Source organism: Numenius arquata, chromosome 2, assembly GCF_964106895.1.
Source record: "Numenius arquata chromosome 2, bNumArq3.hap1.1, whole genome shotgun sequence".
Taxonomy (NCBI): Eukaryota; Metazoa; Chordata; class Aves; order Charadriiformes; family Scolopacidae; genus Numenius; species Numenius arquata.
This window is the reverse complement of record NC_133577.1, coordinates 108730217-108755360: the sequence shown is the minus strand read 5'-3', so window position 1 is coordinate 108755360 and position 25144 is coordinate 108730217. Positions and strand designations below refer to the sequence as shown.

The window sequence follows — 25144 nt, the reverse complement described above, 5'->3', positions numbered from 1 at the left end:
CCTTAGGTGGCTTGAATCCTTAAAAAATGAAACAAAAAAAAATGAAAAATATGAGCTGAACTGGCCTAATGATTTTCTGTATCCAAAACCCATTTTTGCTTCCCCAGCTCTATATTCCCAGTTCCAACTCTAGCGCTTATCTGACCCTGTGGTGGAATCCAGTAATGAGAAATAAACTGGCAGAAGACTATCCATACTGATGGAGAGAGGGTAGTTTTCTTCTGCTTTCGGTCTCTGGACTGGTTCATTATGGTGTCAAAGAGATGCCAGGAGTAGTGGAATTAGTAAAGCAAAGGAGCAAACTGCCCTTTTGGAAGCAGGCAGTAGTAGTGTGATAGAAGGTGATTTGACTGAGAATGATCCAGTCTCCCTTAGGCCTTGTAAAGGAACAAACGGAAACATCAATAACCAGTGCTTTGAGTAAACAGTTTTTTTTTTTCCTCAGGGTGTAGTTTTCTGGCCCCGTTCACCTGCAGGACATATAGGCTTTCCTGCTTTTAAGAGCTATGTCCAGAAGCGCCTCTGACATGGAAGAACAGGAATTCTTGTTCACAACGGAAATATGAAGCAGATAAAAACAGGTTATAAATTAGAAAATGTTTCTGCCAAAAGAAATGTTTCCATTAGAAAAGCAGAACAATTATTACCAGACTGATTTAAAGCGTACATGCAGTGTTATAGCTGATTGCTGAAAGAGAAAGTGTATAGAGGCTGTTTCTCAGACTTCTGCCTTATGTTAAGAGAACTTCATGCTGCTGCCGACATGGATTAGTAGGTGACTAGAACAGCTTGGCATAAAACCAGTGCAACTGGAGAGCTGATAAAGCTGGTGCTAACACACCATTAAATACGTAGGAAAATCTGGTTCTGCAGGCTGAGCTTGAAGCAAACCTTAGAATGCACTGATGTTAGTTATCTTAGTGGTGGCACAATACACTGTCACTCGAGACGTGCCAAAATAGGGATCAGGTCCTGCTTTGAGGAGGGAGGAAGGGGAGAGGATGATTTTTATGAAGAGTGTTCTGAAGAAAAAGCAACAGAAAACATCCAGGTTGCTTCTGTCTGGCTTGTGTGCCTCAGTCTTTTCATTCTTCAGAAGCTTTTTGGCTTTCTGGCATCCCTCTGGACAATACAGATTTTAATTTAAATTTGTGGGAACACAGCACAAGCAATGTCCATACATCCTCAGTCATGGTGTCCATTAACTGAACCTAATGCTTTCTGCCATTAATTCATCATCCTTGGGATTTTGCTGTGGCAAAGCTGAACCAAAGCTGAAAATCAGCTGCCAAATCAGCGGTTGGACCAGTCTGAGGAACAAGGCTGTGGCAAGGAAGGAGACACATACAGCAGAGGAACTGCACATAGTCAGTTTAAGACTGAGTCTAGTGGCATGTGGAATGGGGAGCGTTTTGGAAGAAGTTTGTCTATGGGCTCAATAAGCAGTGCAGGATTTGCGGGGGAAGAGTGAATTTGAGCAGGTTTTACTAAGGTAGGTTTTGTTTAAGTTTGGTGCCCAAGAGTTTCAGGCATGTTGAGAAAGCAGTTGGTAGTATTTCTGCTGAAGAAGACAACTAGAGCATAGGTGTTCGAGATAAAAGTGAAAGTGGGGGGTGCAGACTACTATAGTGATGGTCCCAGATTTGAAAACTCATTGGAAGTTACTGGGATGTACAAGGAAAAATAAAAAGTAAAAATGGTCAGAAACATTGATACCTGTTAAAAACATATGGTCATAGATTTTTGACCTTCATTTTGGTCTTAAATCAAGGATTACCACTGTCTCGAAAGCAATAAAGCAATATGGTACATGTTAAAACTAATTCAATGTGGATATTTTTTTAGTGTAATCAAATTAAAATATACTTTGGATTGGAAAAGGATGATTTGTGGAGTCAATATTTCTTTATAAGTGAAACAAATTGTTGAGTTTGATTTGGATTCTTCAGTTAACACGTAGGACTAATTTTTCTCTGAAAAGCTTCTACAGTAACAATTCACTGCTGTGTATTCTATCCTCATTTGGTTTAAAAAGTGTTTACTAACTTTTAAATCAAGCTTCCCACTGAATATGTTTACTATAAAATCATTAAGATTTACCTGACTATCTTCTTAATGTTGCTTTTGTGCATTTATTGACAGATTGCCCGACTGTCTCTTTACAAGAAATGTTTTATTTTATTTCCTGTGCTATTTGTGTAGTTCTCTTAAACTCTTTATGGAGTCTGTTTTGAAAATTTTGTATTTTTCTTTTTGAACCAATTTCTGTGGTTTTGTCCTTTTGTCCTACTGTGGAAGGATACATTTGACTGTCATTTTTGCTGCTGTTGAAGGAGAACCTTTTTTGATGAGATACCATCATTCTAACAAAACACATTTGTTCCAGGGTTATGTTAACATCGCTGAAGTTGCTGGTCTGCAATTTTTGCTTCATTGTAACTTCAACTTCACCATAAAGAGAGTATTTTTACGTAATTAATAGAACCTTGGCATCTTTTAGAACATTTGTATTACTGACAAATTATTAGGTTACTACAGTTTCAAAACTTTTCAATACTGTTCTCCCAGCTGTACAGTTTTTTATTTTTCACATAATATTATTTATCTTCATATACATCTTTTACGTCTTGACTATGATTTTGTTTTGATATTTATGTTGTAATTTTTTGCCAATATTTTTGGGGAAACTGCTGTATCTTTTAAGATTTTGATCACTCTACCTTTTTAGCTGCATAAAAGCTAAAACTGTAGCCTTTGTGCTATTATTGTAAATAGTAAAAGGTAATTCCATAGGTACTGTTTCATTATTTAGTCTAAGCTTATCATCTAGTCAGTAGTATCTAAGTAGTACTGACGTAATATTTCCTTTCTTATATCCCAAGGATATTGCTCTTCAGTGCTGTCTTTAGCAGTTTTTATTATTTTTTTTAGAGAATTCAGATGGTAATTTTCACTTGTCACTTCAATTCTACCATTTTTTTAGCTTACAGTTGCTTCTGCTGTTATCAGTGTTTCAGTAACTTATGGTCTTAGATCAGAACACTTTTTTTTTTTTTTTTTCTTTTTAGGGAATAGTTGTTCTTTCCTACCCATTAACAAAACTCGGAGATGGGACAGACTTTTTCAAGGTTGTTCTTCAAGGTACTACATTTAAGTATACATTTTAAATTTATTTTGTTGAACGTCTTGACACTTTTTTTTTTTTTTACATCATGCTATTACATCACTAGTGCCTGCTTTTCTAGTGTTCAGTAAAATGCTATATTTAAAATGCTCTCTAAAAGTATTCATTCTCTGCAAAAATAGATCATTTTAAACTTATGCCAGGTAAGTTAATGGAAACAATACAGTCTTTATATTTCAGTAGACTTCTTGTTGCAGAACCTTTTAAAATCGTGTCCTGGAAATGCCCTAGCTATATGTACAGCTTTAATAGTGTATTTTTAAACTGCTTATAATAAAGAAGGACTAAGAAACTGCACACTTACTAGTTAACATATAATATACATAGTATATGATCTGTAAGTGCACATTTAATATAGGTCAGTATGCTTATTAGTAGCAAAATATATGTATTTCATTCTGGTTTAATCTAAGCAGTTAAAAATGGAATTCCACCTGATTACTCACGTATTTGAATATCAGTAGACACGTTAACATATTGAAAGACTTAGATTGTTCACCATGTAATAAACGATACTAAAAAAATACTACGTCCCTTTTAAGTCCAAATCGCGTCATCCCCTCCAACGAGGAAGGAGAGGGATGTCATTTGTCAGGAGCCTGTGTTGTATTCAAGGAACTTTCCATTTCTTTCCATTTCCTTTTCAGCTCCTTCCTTACACTGCTTAGAGAATCAACACTTGCTCTTTCTGAGTCTTCCTGATTTTACAAATTCTGTGGCTGTGACCGAACAGCAGGCTGGGGGTGCAGACCCTCTCTGGTGATACAGCTTGTGACTGGTGTTAGCAGAGGTGAATGAAACTGATGGGGCCTGAGTCAGTTTTCCTGCTGGCTTCAGGGTTCCCAAAGAGGGACACAAAACTTCCTTGAGGCTTGCTAATTTCACCTGGCTGTTCAGGAGGGCTGAGAGCTTCTTACATTCTACACAGCCTCAAAAAATAAGTTTGCGCATCTAAATCATTAGTGTTATTTCTGAAACAGTAGAAGGTAGAGAACTCTCTTTAAAATAGCAACATAATTTCGGCTTCAGTCCCCCTGGAAGGCTTTTTATTGGTATGTGTATGTCCTAGAATAACTCCAGTTCATACATTTCTACAATATGATATGTGTTAATATAAAAAATCAAATGTGAATGATGTTTTCTCTCTAACACTATACACTGAATTGTCCAAGTGCCAATCTTTGTAATTTCTGTTCAATGTACACTGTGCAACGTGCTCACATTTTAAATGGTCCTTTCATGAAGAATATTCTGCTTGATATATAGTTAGCACATAAAAGAAGTTGTATAACTATTTGAAGTGACTTTCTGTTTCTAGATTAATTGGAATGAAAAGTGTAAAACTGTAGATCAACTTATCTCGGAAATGTCTTCTCATTGCTGTTTTGCTTTGGAGAAAGTATGGTGATTGGAATCACTTCTGCTTTTTTCCTCTAGATTCGGATAAGTGGTGTTCACGGAGCAACAACATCAATATTTTAATCTATGGAAAAATGGCAGAGGACTGCGCAAAAGTTATACGCCATGGGGTAAAATATTTTTTTTTTCTTATTTTAGGAATTGTTTTCCATAGATGTATATTGACTTCTTGTCTGGTCTTTGTATACCTGTCACCAAAATTAGGAATAGTCTATTCAGTCAGTCCAAATCAACAACTATGAGCTAGAAAAAATCAAAGAGTATTTGCTTATGTAAATTCTTTCTAAGAATAATATTGAAATAAAGCAATTCTTTTTGTCAGTGCTGTTTACCTAGCAAGTAAAGGATCATGAATATGGATGATACAGAAATCATTGATTTATGTTTGTAATTTGAATGTCAATTGCTATTTGCTAGAAAAGAAGGTGTAGGGCACCCTTATCACCCATTCCAGTGTTTAAAGGGTGGCTACAAAGAAGATGTAGCCTTTTTACAAGGAGTCACATGGAAAAGATGAAGGGTAGTGGGTACCAGTTACTCTTGCGGAGATTCAGATCGGACATAAGAGGAAAATTTTTCACAATGAGAACGGTCAGCCACTGGAATAATCTCCCCAGGGAAGTGCTGGATTCCCCATCGTTGGACACATTTAAGACTCAGCTGGACAGGGTGCTGGGCCTTCTTGTTTAGACCGGGCTTTTCATAGAATAGAATAGCATCATAGAATGGTTAGAGTTGGAAGGGACCTTAAAGATCATCGAGTTCCAACCCCCCTGCCATAGGCAGGGACACCTCCCACTAGAGCAGGTTGCTCAAAGCCCCATCCAGCCTGGCCTTAAACACTTCCAGGGATGGGGCATCCACAGCTTCCCTGGGCAACCTGTTCCAGTGTCTCACCACCCTCACAGTAAAGAATTTCCTCCTAATATCTAATCTAAATCTCCCCTCTTCCAATTTAAAACCATTACCCTTTGTCCTGTCATTACATTTCCTGACAAAGAGTCCCTCTCCGGCTCTCCTGTAGGCTCCCTTCAGATATTGGAAGGCTGCTATGAGGTCTCCCCGGAGCCTTCTCTTCTCCAGGCTGAACAACCCCAGCTCTCTCAGCCTGTCTTCATAGGAGAGGTGCTCCATCTCTTTGATAATCTTCGTGGTCCTCCGCTGGACCTGTTCCAACAGGTCCATGTCCTTCCTGTGTTGAGGACTCCAAAGCTGGACACAGCATTCCAGGTGGGGTCTCACGAGCGCAAAAGCCTACTTTTGCCAAAGTAGGTTGGACCAGATGATCCTTGAGGTCCCTTCCAACCTGGTGTTCTATGATATAATTATATGCTACTATAAAAAAAGCTAAAGCTAAAAGCTTTTTTTTTTTTTTTCTAAATAATTCAAACATACGGTTTTCTTTATTGGCTGGGTGCTGGTGTCTTGCTTCATCAGAGATACAAGATTGGATTGCTTAGCTCTAGGGTAAAGGACATTGGCAAGTCAGCCTACGAGTTTGTGAAACGGAGTGTTGCAACTAAATAAGGAAAAAAAGCTGAAAACAACTCCCTCGATATTTATTTTATTAAATTGTCTATCAGTTTGCTGACATTTTAATATTAGCCAGATATCAAATTAAATTAGTGTGCAATACATTATGAGCTTGTTAGTGCTTTTTCATTTGCGATATAAATTCACACTAAATCACAGAATGGTTTGGGTTGGAAGGGACCTTTAAAGATCATCCAGTTCCGGCCCCCCTGTTGTGAGCAGGGACATTTTGCACTACATCATGTTTCTCCAAAGCCCTCTCCAGCCTGACTTTGAAGACTTCCAATGACGGGGCATCCACAGCTTCTCTGGGCAGCCTGTTCCAGTGTCTTACCACCCTCATGGTAAAGAATTATTCCTTATGTACCCTTTTCGACCCTCTTTCAGTTTAAAAGCTTTGCTCCTTGTCCTGCCCCTACAGACCTTGGTAAAAAATACCTTCATCAAAATGATGGGAAGATCTTCACCTTTAGTGAAGAAAACAGGGCTTTGTTTTCACATTGTTAGAAACATTTGTTCCACGGTAAAGTTAAGGGCTTTCTCAATATGGAAGTAGCAATGGCTTAATTAGAACTCTGTCAGGGTTTTTCAGCTCAAGTGGACTAGTACACCTGAACTTTGGTGATCTGTATGGTCAAAAAGGGTAAAAATGATAGCAGACCTTAGGGCACGACATCAAAATATCACTTAATGTCCAAGTTGCTCTGAATTTATGGAACATTTTAATTTCCATTCAGAGACATGTATATTAGTCTTTTTTTTTTTTTTTTTTTGAGGTGGAAAGATCTATTTATAATCCTTGAGAGTGATCTTGCTGTTTCTGGATAGTGGCTTACACCCTGAATTCTATCAGCTTCAAAGACGCATGCATCAGTTCATGACATATATGGGACCAAAGCTGCTAACTTCAAGAATTATACCTATACTTAGAGCTGAGGTGTTTATATAATGTATAGTGACCTATATTATAGTTTTTATATAATTATGTGCTTATATATATTCAGACATTGAAAACTTTTGAATCCCTGTGTTTTCAACATTTTTAATCTGACTAAATTAATATGGATTTGATGAATATGTATAGATTAGAGAGAAAAAACTGAATGTTTAATTATAGCTTTTATCATGTAGATAATCCTCAAACAGCAGGTAACATACTATGGCTGGCACTTCAAATGGGTAAAAAAAAGTATCTTGTCCAAGAAAAAGTTTAGTGTTTCTCTTTTCTCAGCAGGGATGTAACTGTTCTGAGATTTTTATCACTTTTCAAGTTTTAGTTGAAGCCAGTAAGAGGTTTGGAAGTTAAACAACATGTAGGATAGACTGACATGAAAGTGAAATTTATCTCTGTAAATAGCAGGGCTAAAAAAAATCCTCTTTTATAAATGTTTAGTGAATACTTGAAGAAATTTATTTGAAATTATAATTATGACCTACTGCAACATTTAAAAAAAATAAATTTCAGGATCATGTATAGATGAAAACTTCTCATGGAAATGGAGTGTGCTAGCATGTGTCATTGTAGACCCTTCTCTGTCACTCTTACCTTGCCTTATTTCCAGTCTCGTGATTTGTTTTATTAAATATTAAACTAATATCAATAATGATAAATAGTATTAAAAGAAATAATATTAAATAAATATGAAGAATGCTTACTGTGTTCTTAATGAATCTGTAAAATACTTCAGCAGTCTTGCTTAGCAGTGAGCAGTGTGATGTCTTGTAATTTGAGGATTTTTTTCTGGCATCATTTACCATATGGCTTCCATCAGCAGATAGTCGAGCTTGTGTCATGAACTGAACGTGTTAAAATTTTGTTTTTGAAGAAAACACTGAAGAAACTCTAAGAAACATTTTCCAGCAAAAGGTGCTTGCTCTGACAGATTGTATGGTGGTAGGTCTTGGGAAGTATACATTATCTGTAGTTTGCAGTCTATTAAATAAAAGTCTGGATGAGAGCAAAAACCCCATTCTATAGGACATCTTCCTCTATTTACATCTACTGTCTCCTCCAACTGGCCTAGGTTATGTGAAGGTGTGAAGGAAAGGTCAGTAATACCTTGTGATTGTGAATGAAGGATTTCAGAGACAGAATTCTTTCAAATTAATTTAGCCGTGAGGGATAAAAATTACCTAGATCCTTTTAGTAGAACCCATTTAGAGATTGTGCTGTTAATTTGACCTCAAAATTGGTGCATGGCCCTTTTCAGCCCTTTGATATGCGTGGGCTTCAGGGAACACCAGGGATGGGCTTTGGGCTGGGTGGTAAATTGTGCAAGTCAGAGTATTCAATTTTACAATGAATTCTGGTGTGAATCAAAGCCTTGTTTTAATGTTTGTCATATGCCATGATCAGCAAAATCGGTTTGGTCTGTTTAGGACGGAAAAATCTTTCACAGCCATCAGATATGTATAAAATAAGAAGTGACAGTCTTTATACAAATTTCTTAATTCCACAGAATTTTGACAGTGAGTCCGGGATGGGAAATTCATGAACTAATTTGCTAAATATGCAAGCTGAGAATCATTTTAAATTTAAAGAACAGGTCAGTTTTATTGTCCTGATAAAAATACAAATCTTTTGTGCAGCAGCAATTAGAAGATGGAAGTACCGGTACTAAAGAGCTGAGCAGGAAACCACAAACTGTAGGCAACAACCCTTAGACAGCCAGAGTGCACTAAAAACAGTGTTCAGTCTTCCCCAGTGAACTGAACCTTTGTGGTACTTTCCACGTCTTAAATGGGATTTTAATTTGGAAGAATCTGAATCTGAGGGAACAGAATGATTTCTGAAACTAGTTGCAATTCGACAGTTATGAAATAGATTTATTTTTTTAAAAAAACAAGTTTTAGCCATTAGAGAATTACTTCAGTATGGTTCAATACTTTTTGTTTGCTGCTTACAATTTCAAACTTCACAGTTTTGTAAATCTCCATATCATATTTTCCATACTGTAACAGTTTTAGCTAATTAGCCTTGGGGGGAGGAGCAGGCTATTCCCAAAAACGTGAATAACCATGTTGTTCTTGTCTCCTGAGAGTCTCCTAGTTCTGTAACAGAATAACCATTAGGGAAAATAGTGTCTTTCCTTTATTTCTCACTTCTTTAGAATGAGGGGAGTAAGATTTCTTTTTGCTGTTTAAAAATGTTGGTTGAACCTATAGTTTATAGTATAATTATGTGCAATATAATACTCTTCTGTTGACATGAAAATTCACCCATTTATGTAAATGGCTTTGATTCCCAAGCCAATTATGAGAACTTCTAATAATTACTCTTAGCTAAAGGTGAAATGGAACCTAATCTATTTTGAAAACTAACATAGCATTAAATTTCAAAGCACTGTGCAAACCTTCTGCAAATTTTTTTGCATGTTTAGAAACTGCTAGTCACGATCTGTCAAGATTGACCACGAATTTGTAACAAACCTGAGAATACACCTTTTCTTCCTACCCGTAAAACTAGATTTTGAGGTTAGTGCTGCCTTTTCTCCTCATTGAAATTGCAGTCCTTTCACAGATGTTTTTTGAATGTCATGTTATGCATTGTATATTGCGTGAGAGTAATCATCAGCGATCTAATATTCACAAAGAAAGTTTCCATTGATTATCAGCCTGTGTAAAGGCTTGAGTCTGTAATTCTAAAGTTCCTTCTGACACAGGAGAACAAAACAAGCCAAGTCAGCTGTACAGAGCTCCAAGCCTGACTCAGCAGCCAAGTCCCAGGATCTTGTGCAGCCTGCAGTCTGATAAAATGCTGAAATGGGAATAATGTATAGCAAGGCATAGCTTTTTAGCTGAAGGTTGATTCCGCTGTTGAAGGAACACTATGGGTAGCATCAGCAACACTGAACGGAAAGACAGATGCTAACACCTGGTTTCTGCAGAATAGCTGAGTTTCCTGAAGCTTGTGTTCGTGCTTGTTTGTATCTGGAAAGAGTGAAACAACTTCATTGGATGCTAGCAGGGCAGTGTGTTCCTGGTGCAAGGAATAGCGAGTTGCCTAGTTGTTTTTACTCATTTTAACTTATTTAGCTCAGAGTATGGCTTACACTTAGGTGACTTACATATTATCTTTTAGTGAAAATATACATTGTATTCCCATTTATGACACTACTGGAAAAGCACCGTGCCCTAAGTAGTTTCATTGTGTATTAAACTGTCCGATTAAACTTTTCTGCAGTAATTTTTTTTTTTTTTTTGGCAAATCCTTTAATAACTAAATATGTCACTGTCACTTAAGCTAGCAGCCTTTCTTTTTCTTCCACAAAACAGTTTTGGATCTTAAATCATTCAGAGTAGCATTGTCAGATTGCTGAAATAGCAAAAAAGAGCCATCATAGTGCAATATTCGGCTAAAACTGTCACCTTTAATCAGAAAACTCTTCTATTTGTTGTAATCAAATAAACAAATGAATAAAAGTCATTCAGTGAAAGCTTATGGAAGTGCTTTTGGTAGAAGGTCGAATAGAAATAGGGTTCTGAGTCTTAATACGCTTGTTGGAATGGGGCACATTGGTACAGCCTTGCTATACAGTTCTGCTGCCAAAGGAGCTGACTATAAAGGAGTTTTACATTGTTTCAGAGTTCCCAACATCATCTTTGTTTTGTCAGATACATTTCTTATCCTCTCTGTCCTAAATGTATTTTCGATCTTCTCCCTTTTTTCCCCTTTTTTTTTTTCTTTTTTTTTTAATATAAGATTGCTACTAAAAGGGTGAGTTGCTGTAGGGTTATAAATCATTTACCCCTTAAGTGATCCTTTTCTTGTTCATTTTGTGGTGTCTGAGGAACTTTATACCAAAGTGAAAATGCAGTTGCAAATGCAATTGCTCCCTGTGCCAGAACCTCAGGAGTGACGCCAGAGAAGTTTGTAATGTCTCTTTTGCTACCAGAAACCTATCTATTGATTAACCTACCTACTTGACCCTTCAGGAAGAAATTGGAAGATGTTGATCCAACCAAAACAGAAAATGTCTACAAGGAGAGTCTCTTCAAAGTGCAGCTGTAACTCAATAAGAAATAATTTCTGAGAAAAGAGTGTTTTGTCACTGCTGATCCAATGTGTGATTCCTTTTCTAGCTTAATTAAGCTTACCCAGAAAGGAGTCAGTCTTCAGTATATTCGAAGGGGAATGATTCTTTTGCTTTATTCAGTGTGATGCTTCCCCTCTAGCCCTTGTCAAAATTAGCACTCAGTCACAGTAGCATCAAGAGTGTGAAAATTTTAGCAAAATTTGAAAAAAAAATGCTTGCTGGCATCGATTGGAAATAGGAATTCTGTGGGTAGAAGAACTAAATAGAGAACCTTAAAGGCAGTGTTTAGAATTTGTGCAGGATTTGTTTCTTGAATGTCTTGAGACTTTAGGGTGAAATTTCACATCACGTACTCTTAAAATAGAGTATGTGGTACAGCCTGTGTAATCATCTGTTTATCACCTTGTCCCCATAGGACACCTTCGTAGTTGCAGGATTTAAGTTGGCAAAATCACCTACAGCGAGAGAGGATGGTAGACATGGTTGCCACCTGGAGGTGTCTGAAGAAGCTGGATCAGCCATTTATGTACGTGGGTACCCAACTTTTTTTTACCTTTTTTTCTCCAAATACTAACATTAACATTTTGCTTTACAGTAGAAAAAAACAACAAAAATCTATTAGAATCTGAAATACTGGAGATTATTTTAGCATGTCCATCAGGAAACAATCAGAACACATTTGTGTGTGTGTGCGTGCATACATTTTTATAATATCCCTATCCATGCAAGACTCAAATTATCTCAGGCCTCTTAAGTAAATTTCTGCTTCTTGAGTGCAGAAATTTGACCTTAACTGGCTTTAGATAGATGCCTAGAGCTGTTCAAGCCATTCTTGTGCATAACCCAATGCAGTAATGCAGACAAGGTAGAGAGTGCAAGAGTGGTCTTAGGTCTGTCATTTTTAGTTTTCTCTGGGCTACAAGTTTGTATTGCTTTAGCTCACATCATTACACTTTGCCTTTGAAATACATGGATTCCTAGATTCTTAATTTTTAAAAGAGAAATACACCGCTTTTTTCAGAGGAAAACACTTCTTTAGTACTATTTTCACATCAATACTGTTCATCTTAAATGTTTCCATCTGTTGAGATATGGGAGTGGAGATACAGGAGTGTTCTACTGCTGCTTCTATTTGTGATAATATATCAACAGTGCATGTTTGTTGTGGCCGCTGCGTCTTTGCTTCAAGAAACATTTGCTATCCTTTTTATGCCTAAGCATTAGTATTTTTAGTTATTGGGCTTACAAAAACTAGAGAAGATTTGGATATTCTGCATTTGGAAACCTGTAGCTGGGGAGGAGAGGGACTAGGTGTGGATTGAAACTAAGATTTCAAGAAATTTGTTGGACAGTTTAGTGAGATATTTCTAGTGTTTCATATGAAAGTTATCCCAACAGCTATGGGCTTCTGGTGAGAAAGTGATGCACGTTTTTGATGACTGTGATTATCTACTATTATTAAAAAGAAGGATGATAGCATTGTGCTGAACTCTTAGTGACAGTGCTGCAAACTCCATTCTGTAGTTAGTGGAGAGGAAAAGGCATGTTCACTAAGTAATGATATAGCATTATACTATATGATGATTCCTTTGAGCCTATCCATCAGATTTGGAAACACACTTTGAAATAATTATAAAAACTTATACACAAAATCACATATAAAAGACACTTACTAAAATAAATTGTGTGCCAGTGTCAAGGATTGAACTTTTTTCTGTATAATTGTTCTGACAATAACTTTAAAACTAAGAAAATATTTTATTCTTATTTCAGAAAGGTATTCTTTTTCCAGAATTGACCTTTTGAGATAATTAAAACTTGGCATGCGGCTCAATGAGAAACAGAATCTATTAAAATTACAGTGCAGACTGTTTCATGTTGATATCTGTTGATAATGATGATATATAGGTAGAAAAGCTGTGTTTCACTGAAGATAATAGATAGCAAATCCGTGCCCTGAGTCTGGCTGAATGTGTCTGAGCTACATGTACCTACATTTTAGGCACTACGTGAGGCACGCAGTTGAGTACTGGCAGGACCTCACGACATACAGTCTGATCCCAAGGAAAATGTGTAGCTCGCTGAAGGTGTAGGTTGTGCTGAGGAGGCGTCTGTCTCATCATTGATCACAGAATGGAGCTTGTGGCACTTAATTTACTGACACACTCATTGAACGTTTAAAATTAATATAAATGAGCTGAATTTTTTGTGTTCTTCACTTTCTCAATTATAACTGTTCACCCAACTATTTAAAATAAATAAATGGCAGTAAGATGAGCTTCAGGAATGCAGTTGAGGGTGGAGAGCAAAAGCAGATCCCTGGCAGGAGTCTGCACTGCCGAGGCTATGTGAAGCTGTGACATGGGACCCCGTGTCTGGCAGACGGGCTGTATTGTGGCCTCAGGATGGCAACAGAACCCTGCATTTCTTGTTATAGGGTGAGGATGTCTTGGCTTTACATCAAATCACCACGATTAGTTCTTTAAAAGACCTTATGCTGAAGATAAGTCTGGCTTGTAAGCATGGCTCTAAAAGCTTAGGAACTACCTTTAAATAGAATTTTTCCCATTCTGGTGAATTTTCCTTGACCTCATTGCCCAAAGGAGAATAAAGAGTCACTGAGAGTAGACCTGCTTTAACCATTAATATATACACACTATTAGAAAGTAGTCTAATTAGTCACTATTAGAAAGTACAGTTTTAAATTTATGGCCTCTGACTTTCAAATACTGCCTCTTCCAGTGTGACCTGACATATTCAACCAAGTGCGTTTCTATTTTAGAAAATGTATGGGTTATTTTAAATAGCTTTGTCTGAGTGCAATTAGAGTAAATATTTTATTATTTTCTGTAGGATAAAATTTTACTAGTTTCAGAGGTGATTCCCATAGCGAAAGTGTCTATAGTGCTTGTTTGTATTTGGTTATAGCGTTATATTTGCTTTAGCATTGTCAAATCTTGTTATATTTGCAATGCCTTCAATTTTGTAATCAGAGAGTTTGCTATTTTCTCTCTCCTCAGATTTATACTGCACCAAGAACAACTGCTGCTTCAGAAACTGCATCTGTGGTGAGTTTCTATTTGGGATGTTTTTAAAACTGCCTGAGACTAACTGCATGTAAATAAGCATGTGTGGAATTCTTTTTCTCTTCTGTTTATTTTACTTCCATACTCTCATCCCAGCAATCATTTGTTTAGCTTTTAATTTTTGCAAATAGCATGCCTGGAAAACAGAAGAAAATATCAAAAAGTAGTATTTTTTCTATAGTTGCAGTACAGTTCCCATCTCAGTCTCAAAATAGGCATGTTGTTTTAAGAAATATGGACTAGAAAGGTAACTTCCATTCTAAAGAAGATCGTGCTCTTCTACTTTAAAAAAATGGAAATATGAATCTTTCTTTGATTTAAAATCAGACTTCAGGTACTGCTCTTAACATTTCTTTTGATTGCCATTTGGAACAAGCCTTTATGTGTCTAAATTAAAATACTACAAGAAATGGTATATTAAAGGCATGGAAATTTGTGTATGAAATTTTATTGTTCTTTATCATAAGATTAAAGATTTATTACTGAAGATGATACAGCTTGACTTCCTGTTAATTTTATGAAGTTTAATTTTTTTCCCCGATACAGTAATTGAAAGCCACAGTTTTTAGTCAATTTGGCAGAACTTGTGTTTTTTAAAAGAAACTAATCAGCATATAATGTAACCTTAAGATGAGAGTAGTCCTTAAATAGTAGAAAGTAGTCCTTAATTTCTTTAATCCTCCAAGTGTGCTATTTTAATAGGAAGACTTACACAGTGGCTGTGAGAGGTAATACTTCCCCCTCCCCCCCCCGCAACAGTGATTCTGCCAGTGACACTGCCAGTGAGAATTACAAAATTATTTATGTATGTGCCCTTTAGGTGGACACATTAAAATCAATCAGTAAAAAATTACTTTCCATTGTTCTTTATTATAATGACTTCTATTCACCTATTTCATATAATGAAGCTTACTTGAACTGAGTGGTTAGTTTATTGTAAGGATGATACAATCACAAGAAGAGATGGAAATAATTCTCGTATGCTTTATTGCCTGTGAATATATATATTTATCTTTAGAGTTTCTAAGGTGACTAACAAAGAAATAGATAAACTTTATTTTATTTTTGAGGTGAAATAAAGCATATCTGAGGGTGGATGGTGTTAAAAACCCAAAGTTCTGGGTGAATGTTTGAATAATTTTTTTCTTGTTCCCTAATTTTATCATGCCTTTCCAGTCTGTTGCACCAAAATATGTGTATACTCCTCTGAATCATCTTAAAGATGGAACTATAGTGAATTTGTACGGCGTTGTGAAATTCTTCAAGCCTCCATATGTAAGCAAAGGAACTGGTATGTAGTATATCCAAGAGATTTAAGATTTTCTCCTCCAAACAGAACTGTTCTTACTACGTTTGTTAAAAATCAACCAGACCAACAAATTCAGGTGACTCTCTGACCATGGTTCTCAGCTAACATCAAGAAAACAGACCAACAAATAGGTGAGGGATTTTTGAGTTGGTTTAGGCAGACTGGTGGGGATAGCAAATTAAGACATTATTTATCAAGCTAATACTATCAGTATAAAACACAGAAAAGGACTTGTACAAAAAAAAATGTTACAAAAGCCCTGTCCTTGTGGGAAAGGATTGTTGTGTAACTACGTACAATTCTTCCTTGAGATTTTAACAATAAGTGTTACAATACGCTATAAATGCGGTGCCAGTGTATTTGTTACTTGTAGAAGCTTTGCAACGACTGCATCATTTTTTTCTCTCTGAGGTGAACACTTGTGAAATTGTGCAAATTTTGCTAGAAATTTGGTTGTGCCATTTCACTAGATGCTCACTAAGTACATAGCTAGGCAATTTCCCTGCTGAATTCAATTGATGCAATTCAGTTTGATTCGGAATTGACCAGAGTATTTCCTGCTTATAAATTTACTGTGCATTTTAAAGTTGTGGGTTTTTTTCCCTTATAATTGTATTTCTAATCAAACAAAAAAAGAATAGATTATGAAGGCAATAAATGCCGTATTAAATGCAGGTGTGCTTTCACAACCTACCATGGCTTCCAGAGTGAGGTTTCCTTACAGTTAGGTAGCTTGAGACCTAAGTGAAATAGCTGAAAGCCATGCAAACATGGTGGGACAACCAAGAAAAGTTCCAAGTCCAACTAAGTTTCAACTAGTGGCTTCACTTTTTGAAGACCAAGCAATCTTCAGCCTTTATTTGAATCAGTTTAGAGTGTGTATGAGAGGGAGGAGTGTCTGTGAAGTCTGTGCAAATATGTGTGTATGCATGTTTCGATATGTTCAACTGATCTATACTGATATAATCTCTATGTGGGCACTCTTAATTACTTCCATTTGATGCGTGGAATATTCTTCTAGATAAATACATGCACTGGTATGAAAGACCTTATGGACAGAACATTTTTGCTCTCACTCATAGCTAAAGTTTGGTCTAGCGTTTGCCTGCAGGAAAAACAAAGACATGTGTGCTGCTCTCTGGGCTACCAAGTGTCAGCTGTACTAAAGGCAGCTGCTGGCCCAATCAGCAGTCATAATTAAGTTATGCAGACATGCAACATAGGATTTTTCAAGAATATATTCGATTAACTGGGTCCACAAACTAGTGTATAGTTTTTGGGAATTCAGCAGCAATTTTACATACTGTTGACCATGTCAACAGAATCAGCAACGTATCTGCAGCACTAGGGCTCAGTGCACTGGTGTTCTCAGGAGAGCAGTTCGGTGCTTCCCATACACTTAGTTGTCAAAATAGATTCCCGTTATTGTTTATTATAGAAGGTGACAAGGCTTGCTCCTAGAAAACCTTTCCATTCTACATTCTTAATAAATGTTGATAACGCAGTAAGTGTTTCCGAAAATAACTCTGAAACATAAACAAAAAGCATGTCTGAAGAGTATGGGATAATCTAATTTAAACGTTAACATTTAAAAATAGATGTAGTCATTAAGTTGGGATCTGAGCCAGTAATGGTCCATCTGTTTTTGTAGTAAATATAGTGCATGTTGGTTTTTTTTCCTCTTGAGAGTAAATTAAAAGGAATATTATCATATTCTACATAGTCATTGATACACTAAAGTTTTTTTGCTAAACAATAAATAGCAAATCTTTCAGATGAAACAATATTTTGATTGTTTTGTATAGAATAAGCAAATGTTTTTAGACAAAGCTATGGAAAAGTTGGACGTCACTTTTTTCAGAAAAAAGAAAAGTTTTTTGATAATACAGTAGCCCAATAAAAGTAAGTACAAATAAGTACGAATTCCAATTGCTTTATATTATGAATGTTACAACACAACAGACATTCCTAGATGTAAATGAGGAATAATGGTAAGTGAAAGTATCTGCAGGAACTCAGTGCGTTTAGACTGGAAACAGGATAAAAAACAGGATAAATCTGGAGAAGCGATCTTGGAAAACAAGTTTCCTTTAAAGATGATCTCAGAGGAATGAAAAATCTTTAGCTTAAAAAGAAGGTCAATAATAACACATAGTATTTATGCTCTCTCAAATGGAAGGACCAAATAAAAAAGTTTACAAAACACTTCTTTTGGATAGGAGAACTCATCACTGATACTCTTTCCTGCTTGACATGCCACTAAAATCTGTAGAAGGCTTCATTGTAAAGATACAAGCGTAATCTAGAACTGTACAGAGCAGAGAACAGTATTTTGGTTTTAAAGTAAAAGATTGATAAATTATTTCAATATCGATTTACTCGGTTCTTTTCTGCACAGGCTGCCAAACAACATCTTTCACTGTAATGAGCTTCTCAAAGACGTCATTTTGTGGTGGTGTCTGGTGATTGCTTGCTTATGCTAGACCCGTTCATATGCTATCAGTCTTACAATATCTATGTAGTATATAGATATATAGAATACATATATATCTGTTTCAAAAGTTGGGTGCTCACTGATCTTCTCAGCCTGCAGTTGTAATAAAATTCTTAGCTATGTTCATAAGGAACAGAAAAGATGAGCTTTATGTGTAATAATTCAGGATATTGCCAGTGGTGAAAGGAGGTACTTTCCTCTTGAAAAATATTGTAGGTTTAAAACTCAGTCTTAAAAGCAAAGAAACAAAACAAACCCCACAAATCTTTTAAAGGTTTTGTTTCCTTTGTTCACATTGCTGGCAACAGAAAGGGTAAGAAGGAAGTGAATGAAATGTAGAGAGGACTGCTTTTACTCTTTGAGTAAATTACGGACGGGCAGTTCTTGAAGGATCACACGTGGTCTAGATTTGTCATTTGTCCAGCTGCTTTAACAAGACTTTGGAGACCCGGGGACTTTGAATATCTTACTTAGACAAGCACTGATAGCTGGAAATTATTGACAGCCATTCTTTCTGGACATGTAACACCAATAAATCTAGGTGCACTGATAATCAAGGTAATATGTCTCTGAAACAACTAGTACACATTTTTGCAACTGATCTCTTTGACAAATTAATCACTTCAGTTTCATAAGTAGTAGAATTTAATGGGGAAAATGATGATTTAATAAACAACTAGTCCTTGCCTAGATGTCATTAATAACTTCCTAATATACCTTTCCTGTATATTTTCAGTTGGTAATATGAAAAAAACCCAACAACCCAAACTCAGTAATATCAATGGAGATCAGGGACACAATTTGAAAAGTTTCTGATTTATGAAGATAGTTGTGATTCACTTGCTAGCTTATCATGAAAATCTCTAAAGTAGTTTTAATTGATTTGGGCTTTAGTGTAAAAATATTCACTACTCAGTTAAATATGTCAATGTTGGGTTTGGGGTTTATTACACAATCCAGGGTTATATCTGCTTGAGAGAGTACAAAATGCTCAGTGATTTCTCTGAATTGCCAGGGCATGAAATGGCTCTTGTCAGAAAATTCTGTAGTTGCATTAGATCTGGCACAATCCTGCACTAATGCATTCCCTTTCTGACACCGTGTTAATGGAATCATAGCTTTAAGCTGGAACCTGCTGGAAGCATGGGCAGTGGAGCCACATTACTTAATCCATATGGGTCTTTATTTACTATATAGATGTGCCCCTAGATATGAGATATTGCTCCTTCTTCCGTGTATTAAAGCTTAAGGCTGAAGCTTTGCACTCTCTTCCCACTGAAAGCAAGCGGTACCTAATTTAGCCTTGTCAGTTTTTATAATCTATAATTATCATCATATCGATTACCATTATTGCATTAGATGAATGTTAAAACACTGATTAATTAAATGAGTTTTCAGTATGATTATAAATTATTATTTATTCCATAGAAAGTTGTTTTAACTGAGCTCAGGTTGTGCAGTCAGGAATGTCTGTACATGGAATTTTATGTGTTTCGAAAACAGTACTTTCAAGAAAGTATTTCAGGTCCTGTTTGGCACAACAGGCTTTCTGCCTGGAAGGTCTGTTGGAAATGTTTAAAATTACATTCTAGCTTTCCTTCCCCAACAGCTTAAGAGTCTTAGATATTTTAAATTTTTTAACAAAGGTGATTCTCTCTTTTCTCCCCTCTCTTAAGCCTAAGGACATCTCAAGTATTTAGCTTGAGTAAAACCAGTAAATACAGAAAAAGAAAGCCTCTGTAGCGTCCAATTACAGAGATTGTGTGCTTGACCATGCTTTTGGGACGTTACAATGTGACACTACTGCTTCCCCAGCTCTTTCTCTTTCTCCAGATATTAATCAGTGTTTTCCATAATGCGGGGAAGAATTATGGCAAGAAGAATCCTTCCTGCTGGTAAACAATAAGTCATAAGAATTATGTTCCATTTTCCTGGGGAAACAACCACCTAGCTTGTTCTCTTAGTGCGTTCATATGTCACATGTTGAAGTAAAATCTCATTTTAGCCTAACTAGACATGCATGTGGATGGTAACTATAAAAATTAATAAAAGGTGGCATTTTCACAAAGCATGCTTCTAAAAACCTTGAACAGTTCCAGGTCAGCAGTTCTACGTGGCCAAAATGCAGCTTAAGAACCATAAATCAGATTCTTAAAGGTATTTTGAAGGCTGAAGCTTTATTTTTATTTTCAATTTTTATTTGATCTGGAGCTAAGTACATCAAAAATTCTTAACGCAGAATTTGTTTAAAATTATGTAACTGAAAAAAACATTACATGTGGGCAACTTCAATGAAAATGGTAAATTTTTAGTAAATAATAGCAAACCAACTTTAGAGTACAAAGCAAACTAGTTACAGGCTGTTGTGGTATCTGATGCTCTATTTGTGAGGAAGTAGACTCAGAGTTAAATCTGCAACAGTTTTGTTCTGTAAAACATTGTATTTTGTTTTTGGTTTTGGTTTTTTTTTTTTCCCAAATCAGAATATTGACCATGTATTTAAATTTTGCAGAACAGAATAAAATCTGTTGCAGAGGTAAAGATAGTGATTTCATTTCTGGAGCCTAAAGATAAGAGTAATGTTCTTTTACCTCTGTTCACAGTGGTTTGGTCTGTTAAAAAATAATTGCTGTTTCCTACCATCTAATACTGAAAATAAATAAAAGTTCAAAAAATTTTAAGAAGGAAATGAAAAATTAAACAGTTTAATAAATAGTTAATAGCAAGAAATCTCAAGACAGTTACTTTGATCTACAATTTACAAATGATGGCATGAAAGCATCTGTTTAGCCAGATGTTTCTGGTAGTTACTGAATGTTTGTATCTCTTAAGTGCATTGCCATGTTAGAAATAACAAGATGTAGTAAAACATCTTCAGTTTCATTCTTCAGAGGTTTTGTTTTGGGGTTCTGCAGTATCTGAGTGTGTACTCACAGCTATCTGGGGAGCTGTGTATCTTTGTATTATTTTTCTTCTTGTGGTTTGTTGACCATAGTGGTAGGTTGGTTACCTGGTTCAACTGCTTGATTTTAGTCCAAAGACACTTGTGTATTGAATGGCCTCAGTAATTCTTGAAAACAGCATTAATGTTTGCTACAATAATCTCACTCTCTTTTTTGGTGTCTATTGAAACATAAGAAACAGAAGGCAATCTCTAATTAGAGTCCTTCATTGCTAGCAACATTGTCAATGACTTTTTTTATCTCTTTGCAGGGGGAAGTTATTGATCCAGGATAGTGGGCTTTCCACTTCAATGTTAGTAAGGAATACACAAGCGTTAGTAAGGCATGTGATTGCCTAAAAGGGGATTTGTAATTAGATCAATGATTTATCCCTTAAAAATTGTTTATACAAGCAGATTTGTTAGGAACTGCTAAGTCCTCAGTAAAACCAAAACAAGCATATTTAGTCAGGAAGTACTGAATGCCTTCCTACAACATCAGCAACTACTCATCTGCAAAGCTTTTGTAGCAATGCTGATTTTCTTACAATGACAGAAAAATAAATTTGTAAGTGAACTGTGGGATTTTGGGGGTTTTGTTGGTTTTTTTTATGTATCCTTACACTGTGGAGAGTTGCTGACTTTCTGAGCTTGCTAATGACTGATGTAACAGTCCATAAAAGAGGCAAAATGCTAAGGTATTTATAAAAAGAAAGCTCGAATCTGAAGAATGAACCTAAACTGTCATTACAGTGGAGGAAACTTTTAACTCTTCAATGACTGTTAACAGTTGTACAGGGCTAAGAAACATTAATGTTTCAAACTATATGAAGTCAGGACCTAGAAGCTTGGAGATCAGTGTTCTCCATGTAGTTAATGTAACCTTCCACTGATCTTGACTTGGAATTTTATTCATTTTAAGACAGTCCTTGCAATAGTAATGAATTCCTTTGCCTAAATTTCTGTTCTAAAAAGCTGCTTTACCAAATAGTTGTGGGGTTTTTTATGAGGTGAAATAAGAAGTCACAAGTAACAAAAGTAATTGTATTTTTAAAGAATATTAAGGGCTAATCTGGGAGGGTATCAGAAGCATATAGGACAGATGCATCACTGTATTTCCAACTTAAACCAAACATTGCTTTTATCTCCTCGTTATTTCATAAACGGCAATTCTGAGGTGTTACAAGCATCCTTACAAATATCCATTGCTGATGGTCCCTCACATGACGTTAAGCCTGAGTGGGAGTACTTGTTTGTAATAATTAAGTGTATTAAAAAAATAGGTGCAGTTTGGAGTTCTGTGCAGTATCAGCCTAAAACCAATGCTTTTACTGAGTCAATCTAGTATGAAAGTAAAATCTTTCCTTTATATTATATAAATTTGCTGAACTGTGCATCTATTGCATCATACTTTTAGGACAGATTATTACAAGTAAAAATTACCAGTGGTAAAATTTCCATTCTTTATGAGAAGTTATCAGTGGAATACAATTATCCAGTAAAGGAAAATTGATACCTATATGTAAACTTCCTTAACTTCTTTTTTTTGGTTTTCTGGGGTTGTTTGGTTTTTGGGGGGTTTTTTGGGTAGCTTGATAACTGCGAGATTTTTGCTTCATTGGAAAGTATATTGTGAAAAATTCAATAGGTCGAGCCATGACATTTATTGTTTCCTGTAACACTAGGACATTATTTAAATTCAGCAATTCTGTCTAGAGTTTGACTCTCATTATTTGTGCAGAAAAGTGAATTCAATCACTGAACTATAATGCTGCTATGGAAAGCAAAAAGCAACTATGCTATGGAAAGCAAAAAGCAACTCTCACATTTCAGCTGGAGAGCGAAAGACAGGTGACTTTATTTTTAACCTTCAAAAAGGGCTTGCTGGATGAGAAATTTTTAAAAAAATCAGTCTTTATGCTTTGTTCTTGGAAGAGCTTTATTTTAATTAGGTTTATATTAGAAGTGATGTTTTGAGGTCATAGTTAAGAATGGAAGTCTAAAACTATAGACAGGGAACCTATATTATGTATAAGATGTTCTCTGACGATATAAAGCAAGTACGATATTTTATACTACTTCAAGTAGGATGATTACTATTCTTTTGAGTATGCTAATTGCATAGAAAATGGAGTGTGTTACCTTTTTCCCCCTTAAATAGGCAGCTGCACACGTATGGATCCAACTAGATGATATTGTCACAGCATCAAGCAGTAAACACGGTTTTAATCTGGAATGTTTTCGCTGTTTCATTCTCAGTTCCTATGTTGGATTATATCAATGCACTGTAATGTGTTATTCTGTATCCTCAAAGGATTGTAAATCTATGAACCACATGTTGTTTTCTTCTTAATTGCTCATTTTGCTCATACTGCTTTTCAGCTGACCTCTAGTTAACCTCTAGAATTCATACCCACAGAAATACAGTAGTAAATACTTGCAATTTTGTGTCAGCCCTTGGCTATACTTTATTCATGTTTGTTTATCCTGGCAGAGAATGTCAGATTAGGTGATATATAACACTTGGCCATGTGCTTTCTGTGGGAGCATGCAAAAAAAATGCTGCTGAGCAACTTTTGAGTGCAATAGATAAGAATTTATCATTATTGAGTTTGTGTAAAATCTTGGGGAGAAAGAAGAGTATCTATTTTATGGTAATACTGCAGATTTTTGTATCCGTAGGAAAATTAGTTTTACTTTTTTTAGTAAGCCTTCATTGGATTTATTCTTTCAATGCTTCAGTCACTCAAGTCATGACCAAATTTAAACTTTTAAGTTTAAATCATAGTAAGATTTAAGGGAAACAGAAAAATATTTCTTGTGAAAGCCTACGCAGTGCACATGCAGGCATATATTTTTATCCAGTCTAATCTGTCTGTCTTCATGTTTGGGGAATCTCTTCACTGAGTTTACGTATGATAATTTTCTTCTTTTGACTGCCTTCCTATAGTTTTTTTATAATGCAAATCTGACAGTTTTAGTAGACTGGTAGTATTACTGGTTTTTTTTTTCAAAACTGTCTATCAATAATTTATTTATTTGTCTGTGTCTTTGTAAAAATGTATGATGGAGATTTTATCGACTTTGTTTTAGCACTATAACATGTGTTTTCAGTTTCCGGATATGTAAACTCTGGTTTAGCATCATTATCTTTAACTGCCTTGTAGACTTATAGCCAAGGGAAGTTGGGGTTTTTTGTTTGTTTGGGGGTTTGTTTTTGAGAGTTAAAAAGGTGTCTGTCACAAGCAAAACAGATTTGACTTGGGGAATTTAGTTAATTGCCAGCTAACATAAGCATGTAGTAACTGATTCAGATAAAGAAGAGAAACATTTAAATGCTTAGGGAAAAAACCTTTCCCCAACTTTTTCCCAGGATCAGCTTCACTCCAGACACCTCTCCTTCACCCTTCCTTATCTCTACTCCCTTGTAACTGCTGCAGGTCACTGTGTCTCTTAGGGGAGCAAATGGTGGCGCAGGAGGTTGGGGTCAGTACCTAGCAGTTTCTTTCTGCTGCTACATGTTGCTTACTCTTTTTTTTTTTTTTTTTTTTTCCTTCTGTACCTTCCTTCCTAGTTGTGTCCTCTGCTCTAGCGTGGGTTCCTCCACGGGGCTGCAGCCCCTTCCTCTTTGAAGGGAAGTACCTGCTCTGGCGTGGGTTATCCATGAGAACCAGTCAGGCATACCTGCTCTGATGTGGGCTTACCCACAAACCACCATCCCTAACTCTTTCTAAAAGCCAAAGCTTTGTATAAATAAATGTATCAAGGTTGTCATCAAGGTAAAAATAATAGGCTGTGATCTCATTGCTCTACTGATCTGCTGAAAATTTCTAATTCAGTCCTGAACTGTAAATTTCAGTAAATGCTAGCATAATAAGTATCCAAGACAAAAGCACTCTGTCTTCTTGATTAAAAGCAACTAGCACAAGGTGTGTGGATGTTTGAGGTTCTAAACGTACAGCCAAGATGATATTGGGTATTTGAAAAGTTCTCAGGCAGTTTAACCAGCTACCATGCTGTGAAAGAGCAAGTGTAGTCTCACTCAATTTTATGTTTGTAAGATATCTGAGCATACATGCTTCTGTAAGCTGAAATGGAAAATACAGGTTTCTTTTATGTCATCTGCAAATATTGCCCTAATC

The 25144-nt window shown here is 36.0% G+C and overlaps 1 protein-coding gene across 3 annotated transcripts in view; it reads left to right on the top strand.

Annotated features, from left to right (window-relative positions):
* The window catches only part of POT1 (protection of telomeres 1), a 72793-nt gene that overhangs the window by 9889 nt on the left and 37760 nt on the right, over positions 1-25144 (top strand). For 2 of the 3 annotated variants that reach the window (XM_074168456.1, XM_074168458.1), the window contains exons 3-7: positions 3069-3141; positions 4622-4713; positions 11588-11698; positions 14193-14240; positions 15435-15549. In XM_074168456.1, coding sequence (XP_074024557.1) covers positions 3069-3141; positions 4622-4713; positions 11588-11698; positions 14193-14240; positions 15435-15549 — 439 coding nt within the window. Of the gene's footprint in view, positions 1-3068; positions 3142-4621; positions 4714-9516; positions 9611-11587; positions 11699-14192; positions 14241-15434; positions 15550-25144 lie in introns of those variants that run through there. The other variant, XM_074168459.1, reaches the window with a different exon arrangement.